At 39.9% G+C, this 26227-nt stretch overlaps 1 protein-coding gene and 1 non-coding gene across 2 annotated transcripts in view; one reads left to right on the plus strand and one right to left on the minus strand.

The window, feature by feature from the left end:
* GIPC2 (GIPC PDZ domain containing family member 2) overlaps nucleotides 1-26227 on the plus strand; it is a 76112-nt gene that overhangs the window by 28514 nt on the left and 21371 nt on the right. The window contains exons 3-4 of the mRNA XM_070486663.1: nucleotides 4080-4265; nucleotides 16321-16501. Of these exons, the coding sequence (XP_070342764.1) occupies nucleotides 4080-4265; nucleotides 16321-16501 (367 nt within the window). The remainder of the gene's footprint in view (nucleotides 1-4079; nucleotides 4266-16320; nucleotides 16502-26227) is intronic.
* Nucleotides 9066-9169, minus strand: LOC123277779 (U6 spliceosomal RNA). Its single transcript, XR_006514995.1, has one exon. It is a non-coding gene; the product is annotated as a U6 spliceosomal RNA (small nuclear RNA).

Consider the following 26227-nt stretch of genomic DNA (forward strand, 5'->3'; position numbering starts at 1 on the left):
TTTTATTCTCGCATGAAGAGCTGACCTGAAGTGGCGGAGCTTTAGTGACCTGCTGCTGCAGAGGGCTCTTCCTCCGCCTCCCAGTGACCATTACATCCCTGAAGGTTTTCACCACAACTTCCTGTGCAGCTCCATCCGTGAAGGATATAGCTGGCTCCACTACCTTCAGAAAAAAAAGTGCAGTATCTTGCCTGCCAACATTTGGCTGCCTGGCTTGGAACGTTATTCTCTAGGGGAGGGAGCACAATGGAAGGGGTTATACTTACAGGAAGTCTCGTATTTGCTCTGTAGCGAGCATGTGAAAAATTGAAAGAAAGGAAGTGGCTTAGTGACTAGAAGTTCACTTTGTGTGGGATTTCCTTTTCTGGGCTTTTTCCGTACCTTGTTATATCACCGTTATATTTCAATGTTTTATTTCCTATCTAATTGGTAAGTTGCTTTTATGTTAGTGGTGGTTGGGATCCCCTCTGAATACCATGAACAGATTCACTGAAAAAAGAACAAGGAGAAAACTGTTTATTTATTTATTTATTTTAAAGATTTTATTTTTCCTTTTTCTCCCCAAAGCCCCCTGGTACATAGTTGTATATTTTAGTTGTGGGTCCTTCTGGTTGTGGCATGTGGGATGCCGCCTCAGCATGGCTTGATGAGCGGTGCCATGTCCACGCCCAGGATTCGAACCGACGCAACCCTGGGCCGCCTTAAGCACAGCATGCGAACTTAATCACTTGGCCAGGGGCCTTCCCCTGAACTGTTTATTTCTTCTACTCACTTGCCATCATTTTGAGAAGGGAGTCAGAGAGTCAGGGGTGTACGCATACTCCTTTCCCTCCTCTAAACTTTATTCATGATTTTTGTTAGTGGACTAATTATACCATTGATCTCACAATTAGAATACGAAATAGGAGCCATTCTTGGTTTAAATGTGTTTTTTTTCCCCCTCTGTGAATAATACATTTTTTACCCTGGAGAATATTTGCAAAAACTTACTAACTGCAAAGCCAAATATATGATGTCCTCCCGGGGAACACGAGGGTTAAATTAAAGGCCCACCAGTTAACACAGGTCCCCACAGATCTGGTGGGAAGAAGGAAGGGCAGGGGCAGTAGTTTCTCCCTGGAGACATTCATTCTTTTGTATCCTGTGGCCTCTCCCTTGTCCTTGTCACTAGCTGCTTTCCTCCACCTTTGGGATTGGTCAGAGTTTGCTGCACCTTTAACTGCGTAACAGGGAGAGCTCTTCCAATTCGCGTTTTGATGTGGCTTAAAAAGCCGTTTAATAAGTAGTAATTGCACCGCATCTGAGGGTGAGACTTAAGGATGTGTTAAGGCTCAAGGTTCCAGTGGGAATCCGGAATGCTGTGAAACTTGGGGACACAGGGAAAGGGCTGAAAGTGGGGGCTGAAGCAAGGCTCAGGGATGGAGGAAGGGTTAATACCTGTGGCAAACATTACTTGATAATCAAATTAAAAAATTTTTCATTTAGCTGTTTCGCTATAAAACAGCTGTGTTAAAATATCCTTCTTTGGTTTGATACACAGAAGATACTCAATAAATGTTTGTTGAACATAATTTTTAAACCAATGACATGTTCTCAGTCCTCCTTCTCCTCTTCCATAATTTTGTATTTGGGCCCCACAAATTACCCAAATTATGGTTCACAAACTTAAGAGTAGCACAGCAGAGTTTAGCAAAATGAATCATATTTTTGAAGGAAGATGAGGTCAAATAAAGACTTGGTAAACATAAGAAGTCCCTTTAAAATCTCCACATGACTTTCCACAGTTCCAGTTTTTTGTTCTGTTTCTACCAGGATGTGAATTTGACCAAGTTGCATTAACCTCTCCAGACCTCAGTTCCCTCTTTTTTAAAATTAGGGGATTGCCTATCAAAGTTCCAACAACAGTTTTCACAGAAATAGAACAAAGAATCCTAAAATTTATATGGAACAACAAAAGACCCTGAATAGCCAAAGGAACCCTGAGGAAAAAGAACAAAGCTGGAGATATCACACTCCCTGGTTTCAAAATGTACTACAAAGCCATAGTAACCAAAACAGCAGGGTACTGACACAAAAAGAGACACACAGATCAAGGGAACAGAATCGAGAGCCTAGAAATAAGCCCACACATCTGTGGACAGCTAATTTTCGACAAGGGAGCCAAGAACATACAATGGAGAAGGGAAAGTCTCTTCAATAAATGGTGTTGGGAAAACTGGACAGCCATGTGGAAAAGAATGAAAGTAGACCATTATCTTACACCATACACAAAAATTAACTCAAAATGGATTAAAGACTTGAATGTAAGACCTGGAACCATTAAACTTCTAGAAGAACACATAGGCAGTACACTCTTTAATATCAGTCTTAGCATATTTTCAAGTACCATGTCTGACCCAGCGAGAAACAACAGAAAAAATAAACCAATGGGACTACATCAAACTAAAAAGCTTCTGCACAGCAAAGGAAACCATCAACAAAACGAAAAGACAACCTAACAATTGGGAGAAGATATTTGCAAACCATGTATCAGATAAGGGGTTAATATCCAAAATATATAAAGAACTCATACATCTCAACAACAGAAAACTAACAACCCAATTAAAAATTTGTGCAAAAGATCTAGACAGACATTTCTCCAAAGAAGATTTACAGATGGCCAACAGGCAAAGGAAAAGATGTTCAACATCATTAACTATCAGGGAAATGCAAATCAAAAGTACAATGAGATACCACCTCACTCCCATCAGAATGGCTATAATTAACAAGACAGGAAACAACAGTGTTGGAGAGGATGTGGAGAGAAGGGAACTCTCATACACTGCTAGTGGGATGCAAACTGGTACAGCCACTATGGAAAATAGTATGGAGATTCCTCAAAAAATTAGGAATAGAACTACCATACAATCCAGCTATTCCACTGCTGGGTATTTATCCAAAGAACATGAAAACACAAATGTGTGAAGATACATGCACCCCTATGTTTATTGCAGCATTATTCACGATAGCCAAGACTTGGAAGCAACATAGGTGCCCATCAATGGATGAATGGATAAAGAAGACGTGGTATATATACACAATGGAATACTACTCAGCCATAAGAAATGATGAAATCCGGCCATTTGTGACAACGTGGATGGACCTTGAGGGTATTATGCTGAGTGAAATAAGTCAGAGGGAGAGTCAAATACTGTATGATCTCACTCATAAATAGAAGATGAAAACAACAACAAACAATCATATAGAGAGAGATTAGATTGGTGGTTACCTAAGGGGAAGCGGGGGAGGACAAGGGGTTATTAGGCACATGTGTGTATGGTGATGGATTATAATTAGTCTTGGGTGGTGAACGTGATGTAATCTACACAGGAATTGAAATGTAATGGTATACACCTGAAATTTATATGATGCTATAAACCAATGTTTCTGCAGTTAAAAAAATTAAAAATTCCAAAAAAAAAAAATTAAGGGATTGGCTTAATTAGTCTTTAAGTTCCATTTTAGCCAGGTTTTAGACCTTTTTATTTTTAGCACCTCATTCACTAATTAAATTACTCTTCTCAAGCATTATAATGCAAGATAAAGTTTGCCTTATTTAAAAAAAAAATTCGCCACTTTTCGAAAGTAGTCTTACCTATATTTTCATGGTAGCATACAGATCACAACCTTCCCTTTGGGAACACAGCCTTCGATTTCGGCATTCTAAATGGCGGGTAACATAGGAGTTTAAACCACTTGGAAGTTGGTAAGCCCTAAACTTGAATCTTGGCTCTGACAAGTGCTGGGTTTGTGATCTTAGGCAAGTTACTTACTCTCACTCAGCCTCGATTTCCTCATCTGTAATATGGAGATGGTAATGTATTTATAAAGTGATTGTGGGGATTAAATGAGATAATGGATGTAAATTGCTTAGCACAGAGCCTGCCCTATGGGAAACACTCAATACGTATGACCTAAAAGTAATGATGTAACCTTCTGCATCATAAGTTCTGGACTATTTCACTCAAATATTTATTAAACTAATGACTAGAACGGTATCCTGATGGAAACTGACCTAAAATATTTCTTTCTTCTTGCAGATCTTGTATTGCACTTTAAACACCCCTAAAGTTGACATGGAAAAACTCTTAGGAGGACAGCTAGGTCTTGAAGATTTCATATTTGCCCACGTGAAAGGGATCAGAAAAGAAGTGGATGTCTATAAGTCTGAGGATTCCCTTGGTCTCACCATTACGGATAATGGTGTTGGCTATGCTTTTATAAAGGTAAGTCTGAAAAAATAACTGTGTGACCAACCTAACTGAGGGTAACATTTAAGAGAATTTACCAGGTCAAAGAAACTTGAAAATGATCTTCAGAGTGAGAGCTGGCTCAGCAGAGATGGATGGATTGGTAATGTTTCCTTTAAAAAAGTTTCAAAGGCATCATTTTTTGTTTACCCTTTTCTTGAATTTCTTTCCCTTTAAACTTCCTCTGGAATTTAGAACTTCCTGGAAAGGAAAGCCTGGCCCTGGTGTCTACTCATTATCCAGATGAGCTCTTGTGGATCTGTAGTCCATTAACATCTGATGGCTTCCATGCTGATTTCCATTGATGTAGTGTTATTTCCAAGTGCCTGTATTTTTCTTTTCTTTTTTTTTTTTTGAGGAAGACTAGCCCTGAGCTAACTGCTGTCAATCCTCTTCTTTTTGCTGAGGAAGACTGGCCCTGAGCTAACATTGTGCCCATCCTCCTCCACTTTATATGTGGGACGCCTACCACAGCATGGCATGCCAACTGGTGCCATGTCCGTACCTGGGATCCAAACCAGTGAACCCCCAGCCGCTGAAGTGGAACGTGTGCGCTTAACTGCTGTGCCACCGAGCCGTCCCCTTTCTTTTGTTTTTTGAGGAAGATTAGCCCTGAGCTAGCATCTGCTGCCAATCCTCTTCTTTTTGCTGAGGAAGACTGGCCATGGGCTAACATCCATGCCCATCTTCTGCTACTTTATATGTGGGATGCCTGCCACAGCGTGGCTTGACAAGCAGTGCGTAGGTCCGCACCCAGGAACCAAACTGGAGTACCCTGGGCCACGGAAGTGGAACGTGTGAACTTAACCACTGTGCTGCTGGGCTGGCCCCCAAGTGCCTGTATTTTTGGCTACCTTATTTACTTTTTAAAAAAATGTTCTTCAAAATGTTCTAAACTATATAATTGCTTTATTTAAATACAAGGAGAACAATATAAAGCTGCAAAAGCAAGAGAAGGAAGTTTGAAATGGTATGAAAAACTGTAAGAACAGAGGGGTGGTAAAAAGAAAAGTAGACTCATCTCAAAAATAATAATTCTATTATTAAGCACGTGTAATAACAGCTGACTTTATATAGAATGCTTATCATGTACTGGGCACTGTGCGTACATTTTCTCATTTAATCCTCACAACAATTCTATTTGGTTGCTACTGTGGTTTTTTTCTTTTTCTTTACATTTTTGTTGAGATGTAACACATTTTTTTTTTTTAAAGATTTTATTTTTTTCCTTTTTCTCCCCGAAGGCCCCCGGTACATAGTTGTATATTCTTAGTTGTGGGTCCTTCTAGTTGTGGCATGTGGGATGCCGCCTCAGCGTGTCTCGATGAGCAGTGCCATGTCCGTGCCCAGGGCTCGAACTGACGAAACACTGGGCCGCCTGCAGTGGAGCGCGCAAACTTAACCGCTGGGCCACAGGGCTAGGCCCCAAGATGTAACAAATTTTTAATGTATAGCTTAATGGATGTTTACATATACCTGTGTAACCACCCCCCAGCTCAAGGGAAACGTTTCCACCTCCTGGAAGGCTCCCGTGTGCCCTGTGCCCCTTCCCAGTCAGTACTCTTCCGTCACAAAGGTGGCCACTATTCTGACCTCTGTTCCATAGTTTTGCTTGTTCTTGCACTTCACCTAAGTGGAGGGGTATATTACGTACTCTGTTTTTTCTGGCTTCTCTGTTCAACATGATGGCTGTGAGATCTGTCCGTGGGTAGGCACTATTATCAACCTCTATTTGAAAGCCATGGAAACAGGATCAGGAAAGTTAAGGAGCTTGCCCAGAGTTATGCATCTGGACAAATTCAGGATTTGAATCCAAGAGCTCTGACTCCAGAGCTGGCATTCCTATCCACTGAGCTAAGAATTAGTGATAAACTTCATGCAACAGAGCACTTTTCGTGCCTTTATTTTGTCCAGAACCTTGATTTGCTGATACGTTGTCATCATTAAAAAAATAGTCTTAGGGAAGTTATCTTCTTCACTGTAAATAGTACTTTATTTAACTTCCCACTTGATAGAATGGCTATTTTTAGCTCTGCAAGAGATATGACTGTGCTGAAGGTTGAGTGGGTGACCAAATGGAAAATCCGTGAGTTGGGAAAGTCATGTGGGATTATCCGGGGGAAGCTCAGGACATGAGACACATGCAGCAATGCCTTTCTAATGTCAGCAGGGGAGGGCTTGGAAGTTTTGCAGACATGCGTGGACTTTTTAGATCTTAGCATCTGATGTTCAGAGCTTGTGTTCCTATTTTTTTTTTAACGCCTCATTGAATACGTGCCTGCCTCAGAGTACTAGTCACTAGTCCTCTGGAGGCAGAGAACATAGTGGCAAAGAGAAAGTGGAGTGTAAGCCAAACTGCCAACTCACAGGTCCACGTAGAAGAGAGATGAATGTCATACTGTGTACATGGTTAATATGATTTTAAAAAAAATTGTGCGTGCGGGGTAATTTCAAACTTACTGAAAGATTGTAATAATAATACGGAGAACTTCCATAATACCCTTTACCCAAATCTCCAATTTTTTCCATTTGCCACATTTGCTGTATTGTTATACCCATAAATAAAAATATATGTAATCCTTCCTGAGCCATTTGAAAAATTGGATTGCATCTATCATGCCCCTTTACCCATTGATACTTCAGAATGTAGTTACTAAGAACAAGGATATTGTCTTATATATAACTGCAGTGCAATTAGGAAATTCAGAAAATCTAACATTGATCCAATACTTTCAGTCTAATGTCCATATTGCAGTTTCATCAGTTGTCCTAATGTTCTCTGTAGCATTTTTTTGCTCTAGTATAGGTCCAATCCAGGACCATGCATTTCATTTAGTTGTCATGTCTTTTTAGTTGTCTTTATTCTACAACAATTCCTCAGATTTTTAGAGGATGTCCCTCAATTTGGGCTTTTCTGATGTTTCTTCATGTTGAGAAACAGTGTATGTATTTTTGGCAGGAAAAGTAGGTAAGTGATGTCATGTCTTTCTCAGTGCACCACATCAGAAAGTGCATTATGTTAGTTTGTCTGTTTATGACGTTAATTTTTGTCTTCTCTAAGATAGTGTCTGCCAGTCTTATTCACTGCCAAGTTATCGTATTTTCCTTTGTAATTAAGAATTGGTGGGGAGGTATTTTGAGATTATGAAAATACCCTGTTCTCTTGCACCCCACAGATTTAGCATCTGTTGATGAGTTTTGCCTGAATCAGTTTTTACTATAATGGTTTCAAAATGGTGATTTTTCTAATTCCATCATTTCTCATATATTTCTTTAAAACATTCTATTGTAAAAAGGCATTCCACTTATTTATTTACTTATCTATTTATCAGTACGGACACATGATTTCTTGTTTTTTTTTTTTAAAGATTTTATTTTTTTTCCTTTTTCTCCCCAAAGCCCCCCCGGTACATAGTTGTATATTCTTCGTTGTGGGTCCTTCTAGTTGTGGCATGTGGGACGCTGCCTCAGCGTGGTCTGATGAGCAGTGCCATGTCCGCGCCCAGGATTCGAACCAACAAAACACTGGGCCGCCTACAGCGGAGCGCACGAACTTAACCGCTCGGCCACGGGGCCAGCCCTGATTTCTTGTTTTATTCAGTGGGTTATAGTCCATTATCATCACTTATTTCGATGCTCAAATTTTTTAAGATTTGACCTGCAGGAGTCCCCTTCAGCTGGCTCCTGAGTCTTTTTGACATGGCCCCCAGCATCTTATTGTGAAGTTCCTTCCTTTTTGGCACAAGATATTCTACGTTCCTCTTTTATCTTTTCCCCGGGCCTGGAATCAACCATTTCTTCAAGGAGCTTTGGTTTTTTTAGTCAGGACTAGTATTTCGAAATAAAGCTTTGGATGCTGGTTGCACTCATTTATTGCTGCTGGAGTGTCATTGTTACTACGACCTTTCAGTGCCAGGGCTGGAAAAATGTATTTTAGAAGTTATGAATTTATAATTATGCCTCCATTTTTAATCCCGCCTCACAGTGTTCTTCCTTGGCTTCCACATTAAAATATTTACTTTTTAAAATCGTTATAATATTTACTCATTTGCTTAGACATACAATATATGCAAAATAGTTTCAGAATTGCTATATCCATATTACTATGAAGAATAAACCTATTAAGAAGAGTTCAAGATTTATATGCATTTTTTGTCTTTAAATATATGTATAAAATCAAAGTATTCTATTCAGAAGTTACTTGGAATAGGGTTTTTTTTTTTTTTTTTTTTAGGAAGATTAGCCCTGAGCTAACTACTGCCAGTCCTCCTCTTTTTGCTGAGGAAGACTGGCCCTGAGCTAACATCCATGCCCATCTTCCTCTACTTTATATGTGGGATGCCTGCCACAGCATGGCGTGCCAAGTGGTGCCATGTCCGCACCCGGGATCCGATCCGGCGAACCCCAGGTCATCGAGAAGCAGGATGTGTGAGCTTAACCGTTGTGCCACTGGGCCGGCCCCCTGGAATAGCTTCTTTCCTGCCCCTTTCCTCCTGGTGATTATGCTATTCATTTGAAATACTGTTGAATCCAATTGCTTCTCTTTGAATTGAGTTTGTATTTCTCCCCTCATCCTTGTTTTGATTTTATTTTCTGACTACATAAAATACTAACGTGATTCAAAAGCCAAAACTGTATGAAAAGATATATTCAGAGATGGGTCACTCTTCCCCATCCCTTCTATCCCGTTACTCATTTCTCCCTCTCCTGGGAAGTAATCAATTTCATTAATTTCTGGCTTACCCTTCCAGAGTTTCTTTTCATCAAGATAAGCAGAAAAAGATGGAATGTTCCAGTTTGCGTGTCATCCTTGTGCAGGGAGCCTGCTCATCTTTTCTGTGTGTTTCCAATTTTTGTGTATATGCCGCTGAAGTGAGTACTTGATATGCTTCCAGCAGTGGCTGAAAGTCAGAGTAGGACAGTGTAGTATGGATTCAGGTAAGGGTAAGGAGGAAGGATTCTGTGCTTAGGGAGGCGGTGCAGTGTGATGCATAGGAGCATGGGCTTTAGAAGCCCTCAGGCCTGCTTTTAGTCTTGGCCCAACCATTATTTACTTGCTGTGTGATCTTGGACAAGTTGTTAAACTTCTCTGAGCCTTCTTTCGAAGGGAGTACTAGCACATACTGTGTAGGGTTATTTGAGTATAAAGTAATGACACACATAAAATGTTTGACAATACTCATAATTGATAATTTAATAATAGCAATAGTAATGCATTACATAATTATGAGATAAGATCAATGGCAGAGAAATGCATTTAATATGTTGCATGGTTCTGCATTTAGGGGATGCAACAAAAACAGTTCTAAGAGGAAGTTCACGGTGATATAGGCTTACCTCAAGAAATAAGAAAAGTTGCAAACACCCTAACTTTATGCTTCAAGGAACTAGAAAAAGAACAAATGAAGCCCAAAATTAGTAGAGGGAAGGAAATAAAGATAAGAGCAGAAATAAAGGAAAGAGAGACTAAAAAGACAATAGAAAAGATCCATGAGGGGCTGGCCCGGTGGCACAGTGGTTAAGTTCGCATGTTCTGCTTCTCAGTGGCCTGGGGTTTGCCGGTTCAGATCCCGAGTGCGGACATGGCACCGCTTGGAACGCCATGCTGTGGTAGGTGTCCCACATGTAAAGTAGAGGAAGATGGGCACGGATGTTAGCTCAGGGCCAGGCTTCCTCAGCAAAGAAAAGGAGGACTGGCAGTAGTTAACTCAGGGCTAATCTTCCTCAAAAAAAAAAAAAAAGAAAAGATCAATGAAACTAAGACCTGGTTCTTTGAAAAGGTAAACAAAACTGACAAACCTTTAGCTAGACTCACCAAGAAAAAAGACTCAAATAAAATCAGAAATGAAAGAAGAGAGTTACAACTGATATGACAGAATACAAAGGATTATAAGAGACTACTATGAACAATTATATGCTAACAAGTTGGACAACCTAGAAGAAATAGATAAATTCCTAGAAACATACAACCTACCAAGACTGAATCATGTTGAAATAGAAAATCTGAACAGACTGATTACTAGTAAGGAGATTGAATCAGTAAGCAAAAACCTCTCAACAAAAAAAGTCTAGGACCAGATGGATTCACTGGTAAATTCTACCAAACATTCAACGAAGAATTAATACCTATCCTCCTCAAATTCTTTCAAAAAAATAGAAGTGAAGGGAACTCTTTGAAACTCATTTTACGAGGCCAGCATTACCCTGATACCAAAACCAGATAAGGATGCCACAAGAAAAGAAAATTGCAGGCCAATATCCCTGATGAACATAGATGCAAAAATCTTCCATAAAATATTAGCAAATCAAATACAACAATACATTAAAAAGATGATCAATTGGGAATTATTCCAGGGATGCAAGGTTGGTTCAGTATCCACAAATCAATGAATGTGATAAACCACATTAACAAAATGAAGGATAAATGATCATCTGAATAGATGCAGAAAAAGCATCTGACAAAATTCAACATCCGCTTATGATAAAAACTCTCAACCAAGTGGGTATAGAGGGACTATACCTCAATATAATAAAGGCCATATATGACAAGCCCACAGCTAATATTATACTCGATGAAAAGCTGAAAGCTTTTCCTCTAAAATCAGGTACAGACAAGGATGCCCGTTCTTGCCACTTTTATTCAACATAGTATTGGAAGTCTTGGGCAGAGCAATTAGGCAAGAAAAAGAAAGAAAAGGCACCCAAATTGGAAAAGAAGAAGTAAGACTTTCACTATTTGCATATGACATGATATTACATGTAGAAAACCCTAAAGGCTTCATCAGAAAACTGTTAGAACTAATAAATGAATTCAGTAAAGTTGCAGGATACAAAATCAATACGCAAAAGTTGGCTGTGTTTCTATACACTAATAATGACTATCAGAAAGAGAAATTAAGAAAACAATCCCATTTACAATTGCATCAAAAAGAATGAAATACCCAGGAATAAACTTAACCAAGGAGGTGAAAGACCTATATATTGCAAAATATAAGACACTGATGAAAGAAATTTAAGAAGAAACAAATAAATGGAAAGATATCTCATGCTTGTGGATGGGAAGAATTAATATTGTTAAAATGTCCATACTACCCAAAACAATCTTCAGATTCAATGCAATCCCTATCAAAATTCCAACGGCGTTTTTCACAGAAATAGAACAAACAGTCCTAAAATTTGTGTGGAACCATAAAAGACCCTAAATAGCCAAAGCAATCCTGAGAAAGAAGAACAAAGCTGGAGGCATCACTCTCCCTGATTTCAAATCATATTACAAAGCTATAGTAATTAAAGCTATAGTATTCCCTATTGGCATAAAAACAGACACTAGGTCAATGGAACAGAATAGAGAGCCCAGAAATAAACCCACACAAAAGTGGTCAATTAATTTATGACAAGGGAGCCAAGGATATACAATGGGGAAAGGACAGTCTCTATGTAAGGATGGCCTCAATAAAAGGTGTTGGGAAAATTGGACAGCGAGTTGCAAAAGAATGAAACTGGCCACTATCTTACATCATACACAACAATTAACTCAGAATGGATTTAAAGACTTGAGTGTAAGACCTGAAGCTAAAAGACTCCTAGAAGCAAACGTAGGTGGTAAGCTTCTTGACATAGGTCTTAGTGATGATTTTTGAATTTAACGCCAAAAGCAAAGGCAACAGAAGCAAAAATAAACAAGTGGGACTATATCAAACTAAAAAGCTGCACAGCAAAGGAAATCATCAACAGAATAAAAAGGCAACCTACTGAATGGGAGAAAATATTTGCAAATCATATATCTGATAAGGGGTTAATATCCAAAGTATGTAAAGACTCATACAACTCCATAGCCAAAAAACCCCAATTTGATTAAAAAATGGGCAGAAGATCTGAACAGTTATTTTTCCAAAGAAGACATACAAGTGACTGCCAGGTACATGAAAATGTGCTCAACATCACTAATCATCAAGGAGATGCAAATCAAAACCACAATGAGATATTACCTCTCACACCTGTTAGAATGGCTGTTATCAAAAACAGTAGAAATAAAAAGTGTTGGCGAGGATATGCAGAAAAGGGAATCCTTGTGTACTGTTGGTAGGAATGTAAATTTGTGTAGCCACTCTGGGAAAAAGTATGGAGATTCCTTAAAAGATTAAAGAGAGAACTACCATATGATCAATTCCACTTCTGAGTATTTATCTGAAGAAAATGAAAACACTAATTTGGAAAGATATATGCACCCCTATGTTCATTGCAGCATTATTTACAATATCCAAGATATAGAAACAACTTAAATGTCCACTGATGGATTAATGGATAAAGAAATTGTGGTTTATATATAAATAATGGTGTATTTTTCAGCCATAAAAAAATGAAATCTTGCCGTTTGTGACAACATGGATGAACCTTGAGGGCATTATGCTAAATTAAATAAGTCAGACAGGGAAAGACAAATAGTGTACCATCTATCGCATGTGTGGAATTAAAATAAAAATGTCTAAAAGCAGCTAAGCTCAAGGATACAGGGAACAGATTGGTGGTTGCCAGAGGTGGGATGTGGAGGGTGAGAGGAATGAGTGAATTATTTTTGTTTTTGTTTTTAGTTTAAATAAATTAAATAAAAATAGTACATGATGAAATATTTCAGGTGAAAAGATAACAGATTAAACATTCATGATTTTAGTACCTAAGTCTCTAAGTTTCTCAGAACAAGACTATGTAGGTAATTTAATCAGAAAATTCAGAGTGTACTTATAACAAAACCCATACATTCCTAGAACAGTTCAAGACTGGAGTTGGCAAACATCTTTGTAAAGGGCTAGATGGTAAATATTTTGGGCTTCTTCATAATTTAGGGTCCTAGAGTCTGCGGTGGTACCACCTTTGTTTGAAACCCAGTTCTGTTGTCTGTTGTGTTATTTTGGTCAAGCCATGTAATCATTGTACCTTGTTTTGCCCATTCATTACTGGAATGAAGCTTGTTGTGAGGACTAAATGAAATAACTGTTCACATTGTTATATGAATGTTAGTTTATCATTATGAAACAAGGTTTGAGGACAGTGTTGAGAGGTTCAGCAGCACAGATCTCAAAGGTTCAGCCAGCAGAGCTGACTGTGGCAGGAGGGCATGCAGCTCAGACAACCTTGAATCTGACAAACAACCTTGGATCTGATGCCTCAGACTTTGAAGAGGGTGGGATGCTGCCCTAGAGGCCTGCTGATCTCTGTGCTGAGAAGACAGAGTTCTGTAAATATAGGGGATGGAATGATGGACGATACTATAATAATGGTCTGAAATGGTTAGGAACCTCGAAGTTTAGTCATGTTGTAAATCCTATCTCCAAAAAATATTTGTCTTCTCTGCTTTTTGCAGCATTAAGCTCCAAAGCCAGATGGGACAAAGTTCCAAGTGTTATAGAGAATGATATTGTGACTCAGTAAATATAAGTATAGAATTAATGCCTCTCCTTTTTTCTTCCTAGTCCTTTGTTCCCAAGTAGCACTTTTAGCAATGTTATCAATCTCTATCAAGTTATGATGTGATTATCAAAGTATATTAGATTTCGGAATCTTGTCTCAATTGCTACCTTTAGTCTATGCACAGGGAGGCCAAGGCTCGGGTACCACAAAATATATAATCAGTGTCTCCCACTTTGCTTCTACGTCTGGTCCACCTTATGGTTCTCTTCTCCAGATTTCTTATGTTGATTTTCCTGTCTCTTCATCCTAGATCCTTATCCGCTGCCCCTGATGATTACATATGCTCTGACTCTTCTCTTGCCCACCTGGATTCTCGCCTTGCTGCCTGCTCTGACTTCCGGTAACTGCTTTTCCTCCCACCATCTGGGCGTTCTGCTGGTGACCTCTGTGGCCATTCATAGGTCCAGGCAAACCTAAATTTCCATTACTCTGACCTTTAATTTATTGGGAAGATTCATACATATCTTTAAAATCTCTCAATTAATTTAATGTAATGCTTATTTTTAATAAAATTATAACAATGTCTTAAAAAACTAAAAATATGTGATGGGACACTGAAATTTGTATAGTGTAGTTGACAAAGGAAAAAAATGTGTTCAGAAGGTATCAAGAGATAAATTAGAATTAAAAATTAAGAAAGCCAAAGTTAAAGATTTTCACGTTCTCTAATGGCTTAAGGGTGGTCAGGTGACAGAATATTTAATAGAGATTTTTTCTTTGTTTTTTAGACTCTAGTCTTCTGTTTAATCTTGCTTATTTTTCTGTGACAGTTTAGAGACTCCAGTTGTACTGAGTGGTGTGTTGTGGTTACTTTTGTTTCTGTTAGCTTATAATGCTAATATGGATTTATAATAAAACAACGTCAGTCAGATTATGAAGTTTCTGGTTTCTTTGCTTTATAATTCACTATTTGTAATTATAAATAATGAGCTCTGTTTGAGTTGGCATTATTGTTTCATTTGCACAAAGCCTATTAACAGTTATTATTACAATGAACGTAGCAATGTGCTTAAAATTTTGAGGTGAAAAAGAAACCTCTTCTGAGTTTTGGTATTCAGTCATGCACCACATAATGACGTTTCAGTCAACAACGGACTGCGTATACAGTGGTGGTCCCATGAGATGAGTACCATGTAGCCTAGGTGTGTAGCAGGATATACCATCTAGGTGTGTGTAAGACACTCTGTGATGTTCGAACAGCGACAAAATCACCTAAGGATGCATTTCTCAGAATGCGTCCCCGTTGTTAAATGACTCATGACTGTATAGTAATAAAATTTAAAAATTAAAACTGCCTAACCTTCCTAGGTTAGCCTTTCACAATTTTTTTTTCCTGATAATATGGAGACATGCTAGGGTACGTGAGGTCAGTTTTCTCTTAACTCTTGGACACAGGATCAGTCACCCTGCTGATTCAGAGGACGGTACTCCTTCAGCTGGCAAGAGTGGGGAACACACGTGCTTTTATTACACCATAGTAGCAACCCCTAATACTTCCGTCCTGTCATTTCCGTGAAGGATTTGTGACTCCTGAGGCAGAGTGTGGCCTTCGTTTTGCCCCATCCCTCACTCCCTTGGTAGAATTTGTACAACTTTTGTAGGGCTGTTACCTGTATGGAGATTTCTGGAGCTCTTGTCCCTAAAATCCTTTCAGAAATTCTTGGTGCCGTCTGTCTTAGGGAGTCTTAGGCCTCATTTTGAGACTCTGCACTATAGATTTATTGTATAGAAGTAAGATAGATTTTAAAAAGATCAATTTCAAGTTTTCCCATGGATCCTAAGTTCTCCTCACCTGAAATATATAAATGAAAAATGATAGTCTAAAATCACTCTTACTGGCTCTCCAAATGGTAACCACACCTGTCCCTTACCAGTTACCAGTGTTCTTAGCTAAAGTTGTCCCAGTTCTTGAATCACTGCATTTGTAACTAAGGTTTAAAAAACGTAATCAGTAGAAGAAGCTCAGTCTCTGTTCTCATGCAATGGGCCTCATGTTGAAATGCTTCAGCAGTCACTCATGGAGGGACTTTGCTGGGCAGGCATTGTCTAGGCACAGGGCATACAGTGGTGAATAAGACCATCTTTGTTCCCAAGGATATCACAGTTCAGTAATGGAGGATGAGCCATAATGAACAATCACACTAGGGTGTGTTGAACTTGGCAAATTCCTTGATCTTCCTAACCCTCAATTTTCCAGATCTATGACATGAGAATCTCATAAAGGTTGTTAGAATTAAATGAGATGACGAATGTTAAGTGCTTAGCTTAGAGCTCAGCATATGTAGCAAAAATTACTATAGAGGTATGAGAGTGGCACCTTCCCCAGTCTTGGGGGAAGTAGTCTGGGGGATGTCGGGAAAAGCTTTTCAGAGGAGGCGGTGGCTGATGGAGCTGAATTCCGAATGAGGTAAGATGGTTGTCCTTTGTTGCCTTGGCCTTCCGTCTTTAACTGAACATTAAACTGCACTGCTAATATGTCAATATATTGTATATAATGTCTCAAGAGAATGAAAACTAATGTTACACAATTGTATTTTATGTGTTATCTTTAATTTTCTTTCAGAGAATTAAAGATGGTAGCACAATTGACTCAGTTAAAACAATCTGTGTGGGCGATCATATCGAATGCATAAATGGAGAAAATATCGTTGGATGGCGTCATTATGATGTTGCTAAGAAGTTAAAGGAATTAAAAAAAGAGGAGCTCTTTACATTGAAGTTAATAGAACCTAAGAAAGCATTTGGTAAGTTGGTTGTGTGTGTGTGTGTGTGAAATGCTCCCTTCCTTGGCTTATCTTTCCAAGGGAAATGAGAACGGAGATCTGGTGCCATGTACTTTTAGTCTGTTGGTTGGGAACATAGAAAATGATGGACGGCACTATAAGGGAAACAACTCTTGAAGGAGAAAAATATTGCTAGAGGGACGTTTTGTAGAGGACATTTGGAGTTACAAAGTCTAATAATGTCCAGTGACTTTGACTTTGGGGCTGTTCCAAACTCTAAGAGAGCATGTTGTATTTCATTCGTCTTGCTGAGCAGTCGGACATTTGATTGAGCTCTCTAAACTTAATAACTGCCGTTCATAGACCTCAACGGCAAAAACTTTAGTTACACACAGAATTGGTATTTAAAACAGTTATCTAGTCTATTTTAAAGACTTCCTTCAATACTTTTCCTCCATTGGCATTTTGAATTTGGCAGCAGGGGATGATATGAGATTACTTCCACTTTGGTGTGGCATCTGTACTTGCTTGGTTTTAGCCATGGCAGCTGTGTTCCAACTGTTGTTCAAACCCCCAGGGCTACCTCATCTACAGGAAAATGTGCCAGCTTCTCTCTCACTACCCAGCACTATTTTAATAAGCTAAATGATGGCCTACTGTTCATCACTGTTAAAATATCTTCAGAATAATCATTCTAGGCCTGCCCTTACTCATCCATGACCCCACCCACCTTATGTTCTTTCCTTTGCTTATAGAATGTAAGTATTCCTTATAGTTTGTCTCTAATGGCTGTTTTTCTCAGGGCACTTAATGGAAATGGTGGGAGAATCCGGGGGGGTCTGGGGAATTACATTTCCCCTCCCTTGGTGAGTAAGTGACAGATCCTAGCCATATGGAAGTGGAAATTTTTCTCTGCTTCTAAGTGATTCTGTGCCATTTAATAGAAATACAGTGTAGGTGATATTACTTGTGGGAGACAGAGTTCCACAGATGATGTAAGAAAAGGATGCCTCATGCTGGTGCTGCTCCCAGAGAGACCATTCCAGGAACCAATGCTATAGACACTGATTCTGCCTGGCGCGTTGCAGCATCTGAGCTCCCTTCCCCCAGAAGAAGTGGGCAGCACCCAGCTTTCTACCCAGCAGCTCCTTTAGAAATGGCTTTGTTTGCTCACCAACTCCCCAGGTATCATAGCATATAAACTGATAGGATGTAGGCAGCTTGAGATAAATATTCTTATTTGATTTAGACTCTTTGTAACTCAGTCCTTCTCTTACCACAACTCAAGGAATATAATGTCTTTCTACAATTATCTCTAACATATAATCTATTTTCCAGAGTTAATCTTTTCCCATTTTCTTTCCTATCGTCTGCGTCTAAATCTTGTGGTTCCTGTATCTTTGTAGAAAGTTGCTGATACACCTTAACTTGGAGGCTAGGTTGGTATTAGTCTTGGACTTTATGGAGGCTATTGTATTTAGTTATTATTGCTTTGTGATTAGATTTTTTCCTTCAATATCTGAGACACATGTAGCTGGTTGGCGTACTGCACTGCCTTATGTGCCTGGCTATTATTGAACCTGCTTTCTGTTGCCTCATATGAATTCCGTGGACACATTTGAGAAGGAACTGGGTAGGATTTTCCTGATGTGGGTATATTATTTCAGCATCCCAAATTCTGGTGGTGCTGTGGGTTAGGATATGTGGAAATTGATTTTGGAGCAGTGGTAGTTTTTTATGTTCCAAGGTTTCTATGGCAGCTTAGCTCAGCTCAACCCAACTTAAATCTACTGGTCTATGTGCATTTGCCACTCTGGCTTGGTTCTTGACTCTGGGCCCTAGCCTAGGGACTTTCCTCTTAGAAGTAGGCCTTGCTGCTCTGCCCATCCTTCAGCCCTTAATTTTGCTACTTATCTTTTTGCCTTTATCTTTTTGCCTCTGGGGTAAAGGCAACACTAGTTTGTTCCTCATCCTCTGACTTCCTCCCAGGACTTGGCTCTGTTGGGGAGGGGAGATAAATTGGGAGGTACTTGGAGGATCAGGCCTCCCCAAATATTCTTGGTGTGAATCCTATCTTTTGCTGTTTCCTTCTTTCCTGTGTTTTCTAGCATTATCATTGATGCGTTGGTTCAAATTTCATAGTCCTTTGTGACTATCTGACTCTCTACTATCTTGGATTCCTACCCAGAGAAGAGGGCCAGTCTAGATGGGGCAGAATTTTTTCTTCTCCACATTCACATAGGCCATCTTGTCTGAAGCTGAGTCATTTCTAGGATTTTACCAAGAGCTGTTAGAAATGGCCATACACTCCAGTATTTTGACACTTTTCTACTAACTTCTCAAAAGATTTAGCCTGTGGAGGCATGTGGACTGTCCCCCAAAATCCGGGATGGAGTAGTATAGTTGGCTGCTTTGCAGTGGCATAACAAGGATGATGAGCACATGAATATCTCAGCCATGGATGGGAGAATCTTTACTGCCTGCTCCCATTTCCATATTTTACATCCACCCCTAGCCACATTCCACTCAAGGGACCATTATATGTGCCAAGATTCTTTAATTGAGAGCTACAAAATAAACACTTCCTAATTTAATGAAATTTTTGAGAAGACTATCAGGTAGGTCTCAGGAACAGAGACAGTGTCGATCAAGCCTTGGGAGGGTCAGGAACTAAGGCTGTTTCAGGGATGTGTGAACCAGGAATATTTCATGGCACTGGCGTAATTGATTCCCTCCAATTTTTTCTTATCTTCATTTTACTCCACTCAGGATTCAAATTCCTGTGAGGGGGGTACTGATTAGGTCACATGCCCATCTTGATAGTGGGGAAGGTAGGCTACATGATTGATTGGCCCACCCAAATCACACAGAACAGTGAGGGAGAAGTTTCCTTTTGGGTAGGAAAAAAGTAGCAGATGTCCATTTTACCATTTCTCCTAAGCTGTTACACCTTGTTCTTTGGGCAGAGCAGTGTTGGTTTTCTCTTGACTTCAAATGCACCTCTAGCCATACATGTTACTTTCAATCTAAGTGTATCAGAATGGATCTGGAGGGAGGAGGGTATTGTCAATTGGCTTTGGGTGTGTGGTCTTAAGGATTTTATTTTTCTGCTCACTGTTGGGTGCCGTATAAATGGCTGTTTGGCAATGGACTAGCTAGTGACCATGATAGCATCAAGCTTTCTTTCAGAGAAAGAGTAAAGGCACATTCTTGGTGCTGGCCACCAGATTTGGAAGGGAGCACAATCCAGATTTGGACTATAGTTTGGGAAGGTCCTTTATTTGTGTATCCCACAAGTAATTCATTAAGAATCTGCTGTGTTCCAGGTACTCCACTAGCACAGCTGATACTAAGAAGACTAAGCTATATCTCCTGTCTTTTGAGGAGCTCAGAGTCTAGTAGAAGGCTGTTATGGACTGAATTGTGTCCCCCTAAAATTAATATGTTGAAGTCCTAATCTCTAATACTTCAGAATATGACTGTATTTGGAGAAAGGGTCTTTGAAGAAGTGATTAAGTTAAAATGAGGTCATTAGGGTAGGCCCTGATCCAGCATGACTGGTGTACTTGTAAGGAGAGGAGATTTGGATACAGGCACACATAGAGGAGAATGACTTGTGAACATGAAGATAGCCATCTACAAGCCAAGGAGAGAGGCCTCAAAAGAAAGCAACCTTGGTATAAGCTTGATCTCAGACTTCTAGCCTGCAGAACTGTGAGAAAATAAATTTCTTTTGTTTAAGCCGGATGGTCCTTTCTTATGGCAGCCCTAGGAAGCTGACACAGAGGCTGATAGGCCAAAAAAAATTACAGTGCAATTCTTTGACTATGGCAGTAGAGCTTGGGCTTCCTAACAATCTAGAAGGTACAGGTTGAGTATCTCAGCAGTCCTCTGGCCTTGGGCAGATGGCAAGAACATACTGATATTTTCATTCAATAAATATTTGAGCAATTGGTGTATTCTGGTCTTAGGGTGCTAATTGCCAGGATAGTAATAGTCACTGTTTCTTGAGAGTCTGCTGTACTCTATCACCATACTACCTGCTAGGTATGAATAAGATCCAGTTCTTGCCTTCAAGAACCTCATGTCTAGTGGGTGGAGATGGATATGAAAGAAACTCAATAAAGAGTGTTAGAGGTGCTAAAATGTACTGGAGATATACAAGTGGGAGACATCAAGTCTACCTGAGGAGTTCAGGAAAACTTCCTGGAGAGGGGATTTGAGCTGACTCTTAAGAGGCATGTTCAGTGAACAAATTGGGGAAGGTTCTCCTAGGGAACAGGAATAGAATAAGCAAAGGTGCGGAGGTGTGGAGCAGTATCGTATGTTTGGGAACACCATATATGTCAGGGTGGTTAGAGTAGAGGTTATAGATGGTTGCATGATAAGAGATGAAGCTCAAGAATCAGTAGGGATCAAATAATCAAGGGCCTTATATATGAAGATAAAGAGCAGGCAATGGAGAACCAATGGAGGGGTTTAGGCAGAGGAGTAACATGATGAGGCTTGGATTGTGGAAAGAGATTTTGGAGACCATGTCAGATGGAGGGGTGGGTTATGAGATAGAGGTCAGGAAATCCATAGATTCCATTGTGTAGGTGGAGGAGAGAGAAGATGAAATCCTGAATTAAGGCAATACCAGTAGGCATGGAGATAAGAACTAGTTCTGAAGAATAGGCAGTGGTGTGCTGGAGCCGTTTGTGCACATCTCTTCACAGCTCCGTGTTCAGTAACATCAAGTTGGTTGCTTGAAATTGGCTATGGTGGGATATTTACATCACAGACATAGGCAAGTGCTGCAAGTGAGGGCGTTTTTAGCCTGGAGAGTTGATTTAAGTTAGCTATTTACCTACATACCACTGGATAGTAAGAAGGTAGGATTGGTAACCCATTGGAGGAAGAGGTAAAGGAAAGAGATTGCAAAGAACGACCCACAGATTTGTGGCTTGGGTTGAGGGATTGAGTGTGATGCCATTCCTTGAGATGAGGAAAAGGAATCGATTTGGGTGGGGAGATAGAGAAGAGAGATTGTTCCTTCAATACGTTTTTGAACCTGATGAGTTTGAAATCTGTGGGAGAATTCAGTTGGAAACGTGTAAGAGGTAGATGGATGTTGAGGATTGGGGCCTAGGGAATGGGATTTATAGGTAGTTTGAAGCCATGGAAATCTGGTAACTCAGAGTAATAAGTGAAAAAGACCAAAGCAGAGCTGTGGGGGGTACTCCAGCATTTAAGAGGTAGAAGGAGGAAGAGCCAGCACAGTGAGGAATGGCCAGACGTGGAGGAGACAGCTAGCTTCTGGGTGGCCTTTACCCAAGCACCCAAGAACAAGTCACTTGTCCCAAGAGCAGGTGCTCCACTGCAGCTTTCCAAAGGTGGCTCTCGGGCTCTGAGGGAGAAATAAAAGCCATTACAAAACACACCCTCACAATCTCCTGTGCTGGTCAGAGGTTAAGTCACTGTTTTCATCATCCAGTGGATCTCAACCAGAGTTTAGAACACAAAGTAGGATAGACTTGAAAACTTCATAGTGCTTTGTGCCTAGTAAGGGTAAATACTGTTTCAGTTACATTATGTTTGTTTCAGTTATATATATATATATATATATATTTGTGTGTATTTATGGGTCCTGATATGTATATATTTCTCACTGTGGGTCACAGCACAAAAACATTTGAAAGCCACTGGTTTAAATGACTCCCTTGCTAAAAATTTGTAGTTTATAGGGGAAGCTTTCCCATACCTAACGTGATTTCTCCTGGTCAGCTGCTTTCTGATCCAAATTTTCCTTCTTCTAGCCATGAGTTGATGGCAGCCTTCCCAGTCCTTATCAAGTATCGGCTGGAATGTGTCTAGTGATATTTTTTTAGGGCATGGCTCACTTCCTTTCCCCTTTTGCCAATGAAAAGGAACATGTCTCTACAATGAGCTCAACCCTGCAGAGTTTGCCCTGTAAACCTAGATTTTCTCAAGACTATAAAAATCTGTTCTTCCATTTAACTGGCTCGAGGACCAGTTCAACTGGTTTGTTTCCTATGAGGCCTCTTAACTGCAGAAAAATAACTATTAAATCTGTGAGGCTTCAGTTCAGTTTTACTTAGATGAGAGTCTCTCCTCGATTTGTCCTGGAGAATTTCTTTAATTTGTGATTATTGCCCTTTATGAAAAGAGGTTTGTGGAAGGAGACCTGAAATGTTTCTGTAAAGTGTTTTCAAAATCAGAAAGGGAGTTGAAAGAAAAAGTTTACCTCCTAAAGCATTAATAATCTTTGTTTTGGGGTTAGGTTTGGCCCCAGATCTCTGGGCTGTCTTCTTTTAGAGGTTTCATTTCTGTGCTGTGTGTCCATCAGAATAGGATGTTCAGTATGTGAAGGACTTCTGAGTCCTTTGAGTCATTCACAGCTGGAAAACTCGGACCTCATCTTCATGATTCAGCTTCACTGGTGTGCTCATTTTCAAAGACTAAGACTATTTCATATTTAGAAACTTTGGCTTTTAACTTTTATATGACTTTTTAGATAGACATTTCAAACATCTGAGAAGTACTTTCTATTTTTCATGCTATTTCTAGTAAAAAATTTTCAACCAGCAAACACTTTTGGTACCTTTTCATATATACTGAGTTCTACAAAATATCCTGGGGAGTATGAAAAAAGTTACAAAAGACAAACAAGGGGCAGGTAGTTAAGTATGTCACCTCTGTCACATATGGGCATATGTGATAATGTGACATTGGGTGAATTACTTAAACTTTCTATGCTTTGGTTTCTTTATACAAAAAGTGAAGATGGTAATAGTATTGCCACATTGGGCCATTGTGAGGATTAAATGATCAAACATATGAAAAAAATCATAGCACAGTCTCCGGAGCATAGTAAGTCTTCAATAAAAATTAGTATTATGAAGGTGTAGCCTTTTCTTGAAGGAGTAATTTTGGAAACAAGATAAACCCACGTGAAACAGGAAAAACAGTGTAGGTGAGCTAGTGACTGTCAAGTATTTGTAGAAGACTCTGGCACTGTTCCAGATCCTGGAAGACAGGATGGTCTCATATCAAATAATGCAATGTATCAGTATCTCATTGCAGTAGCTGCTATTCACTTTTCTAAGTACTTTCTAAGTAGGAAATCGCTTAATCCTTATAACCATACAAATCTGTGCTTTGTCCAAGGTTTTAGAGCTCGCTAGTGAGAGGTGGGGGCAGGCTTCTAACCCACGAAGTGAGCCCCAAGAGCCAGCGCTCTAGCAAGAGTTACAGATGAGTCAGTATGTTGGCTGTCCTCAGGGAGCTTACAGTTTACATAAAGAGGCAGGTACTTTGAGAATCAATTCTATTAATGGCAGTAATAGCCACCATTTATTGCACGCTTATTAGAAGCAATAGAATGCAGTGGTTAAGAGCATAGACTCTGAGCCGAGCTGCTTGGGTTTAACTCATATCTCTGCTGCTTATTCCCATGTGAGTTTGGACTAGGTCCTGACCCGCTCTGTGCCTGTTTACTTATCCATAAAGTGTTGTGAGGATCAAATGAGTTATCATATGTGAAGCGCTTAAAATAGTGCTTGGTGCATAGTGCTATGTAAACGGAAGTCATTACTCCCAGGACTATTGCTGTTACTGCCAGATTTTGTCCTCATGCCATTCCTGCGGGGTTTTCAGATAAGTAAACTGAGACTTTGGACAGTTAAATACCGAGGGAAGGTCCCTCAGTGTCAGGTGGGAAGGGCAAGGATAGTATTCCAGTCCTGTTTGCTCCCAAGGCCTGTGTTCTGAGCATTGTTACTGCCTCTTTAGAGTATACTGCAAAGTTTGGTGTGTGCTGAAATGCGGATTTAAACAAAGTGCTGTTCAGCTGAGAGTTGACTTGTCCATGATTGGGAGGGGTTCTAGGCTTAGAGAGTGATGGGGGCTGGGAGAAACGGTAACATTGGGAAGGAACTTCCCCAAAGAGAAAGCCTGGGATGAGTGGTTTATTGTAGGTCCCACCAGTGTCCTGTTCCCATGGAACTCCTCGTGAGAGGTGACAGGATGCCGAATAGAGTTGCATAGAGATATGAGAGCTTCAGAAGCTGTGGCCTTGCAGTCTGGGGTGAAAGGCCCTCTGTGCTCTGGGCTCAGCCTGCAAGCGGACAGGCTGACTTAGCCAGAGAGCTTCAGGATAGAGTCCATGTGGGCCTGAGCACAGCATTAGGCCTCTATATCTCAAGAGGGGCAGAGAGACTTCCAAAGCAAAAGCCAGACTCAATTTCTCACCAAACCTGTGGAGTGGGGGCCTCCAAGTCAGATTCAATCTGACGTTTGTTATCTTCAGAATTGTGGAGTAAAATTTTAAGTTCACTATAGAAGTTTATTTATTTATTTATTTATTCAGGAAGATTAGCCCTGAGCTAACATCTGCTGCCAATCCTCCTCTTTTTGCTGAGGAAGACTGGCCCTGAGCTAACATCCATACCCATCTTCCTCTACTTTATATGTGGGACGCCTACCACAGCATGGAGTGCCAAGCGCTGCCATGTCTTCGGCCCAGGATCCGAACCAGCGAACCCCGGGCCGCCGAAGCAGAACGTGTGCACTTAACCGCTGCGCCACCGGGCCAGCCCCAACACTATAGAAATTTAAATTGGTGTTCAGAGAAGGGAAAGATATGAATAGGCTGGACTAAGTGAGAAAGATTTCTAGAGAAGATTGCACTTGAAGTTGGCCTTGGCAGATGGGAAGGAAAATGTAGACAAGGGGGGTTTCCTGTGGGAAGTGTTCAGGGCGGTGAAGAGCCTACTCTTGTAGGGACTGCTGCAAATCAGGCTGCAAAAGCAGCTCCAGGCCTTATTAAGAAGAGCTCTGAAAACGAGGTGGGGAACCTGAGCTTGTTGTAGAGGATAATAGGGGATCATTTAGATATCAGAACTGAAGAATGCCATGATGAAGTAGATTTGGGGGCATTAAGCCCAGAGGAGCAATGTGGCTATATTTGACTAGAGGAGAAGCCCTGTCTGAGGCCACTGCAACAGTCAGGAGTAAATGATAAGGGCTGGGGTTAGGGTAGGAGTGGGAATTTGAGAGAAAGAAAAAAGCCTGAGTAATATTGCGAAGGCAGAAATGGGGTAGGAGGTGGGTTGATGCTGCTCAGCTAAAGACCCATTTTTGTAAAAACTATCTTTAAATGTGGAAGAAAAGTGAGTCTCAGTGTAAGTGTATGAAAAGGTTAACAGTTGTTATCTTTCGATGGTGAGTTTATGAATGACATTTCTTTCTTTAGGCTTTTTCTTTTTCACATTTTAAATATAAAAGGAACATATTCATTTTCGTAACCTGAAAACAATTATTTTAAAAGAAGAAGTCTCGTATTCCTAGGCTGGGAAGTAGAGAAACTAGATCATTCTCACTGTTAGTCACTTTATAGTTTTTAAGCATATGATTATTCTCATTTTAAGCAGTTTTCTTTAAGATTATTATAAATGGTTTCATGTGAGAAATGTGGTAGAATATTGTTTTGACTCTTTAAATTGGTTTTGGTAACTACTTAACTTTTTAAAGGCTAGGGGAAAAATATATGCAATAAACCAGTAATAAAAGTGAACAATAGTGTTTAGTTTTTTTGAATCCCCATGGTGAAATCGTACTGGAATATGATAAGTAAAAGGGTAAAAATAAAATATTTTAGCTATCACCCTTTTTAAAAAACTTCCTCAAATTGGAGTCTAGAGGTTTGTAATCTTTTTTGTAATGTGGACCCTCTGGATTAAAGCT

This window comes from Equus asinus, chromosome 16, assembly GCF_041296235.1.
Source record: "Equus asinus isolate D_3611 breed Donkey chromosome 16, EquAss-T2T_v2, whole genome shotgun sequence".
NCBI lineage: Eukaryota > Metazoa > Chordata > Mammalia > Perissodactyla > Equidae > Equus > Equus asinus.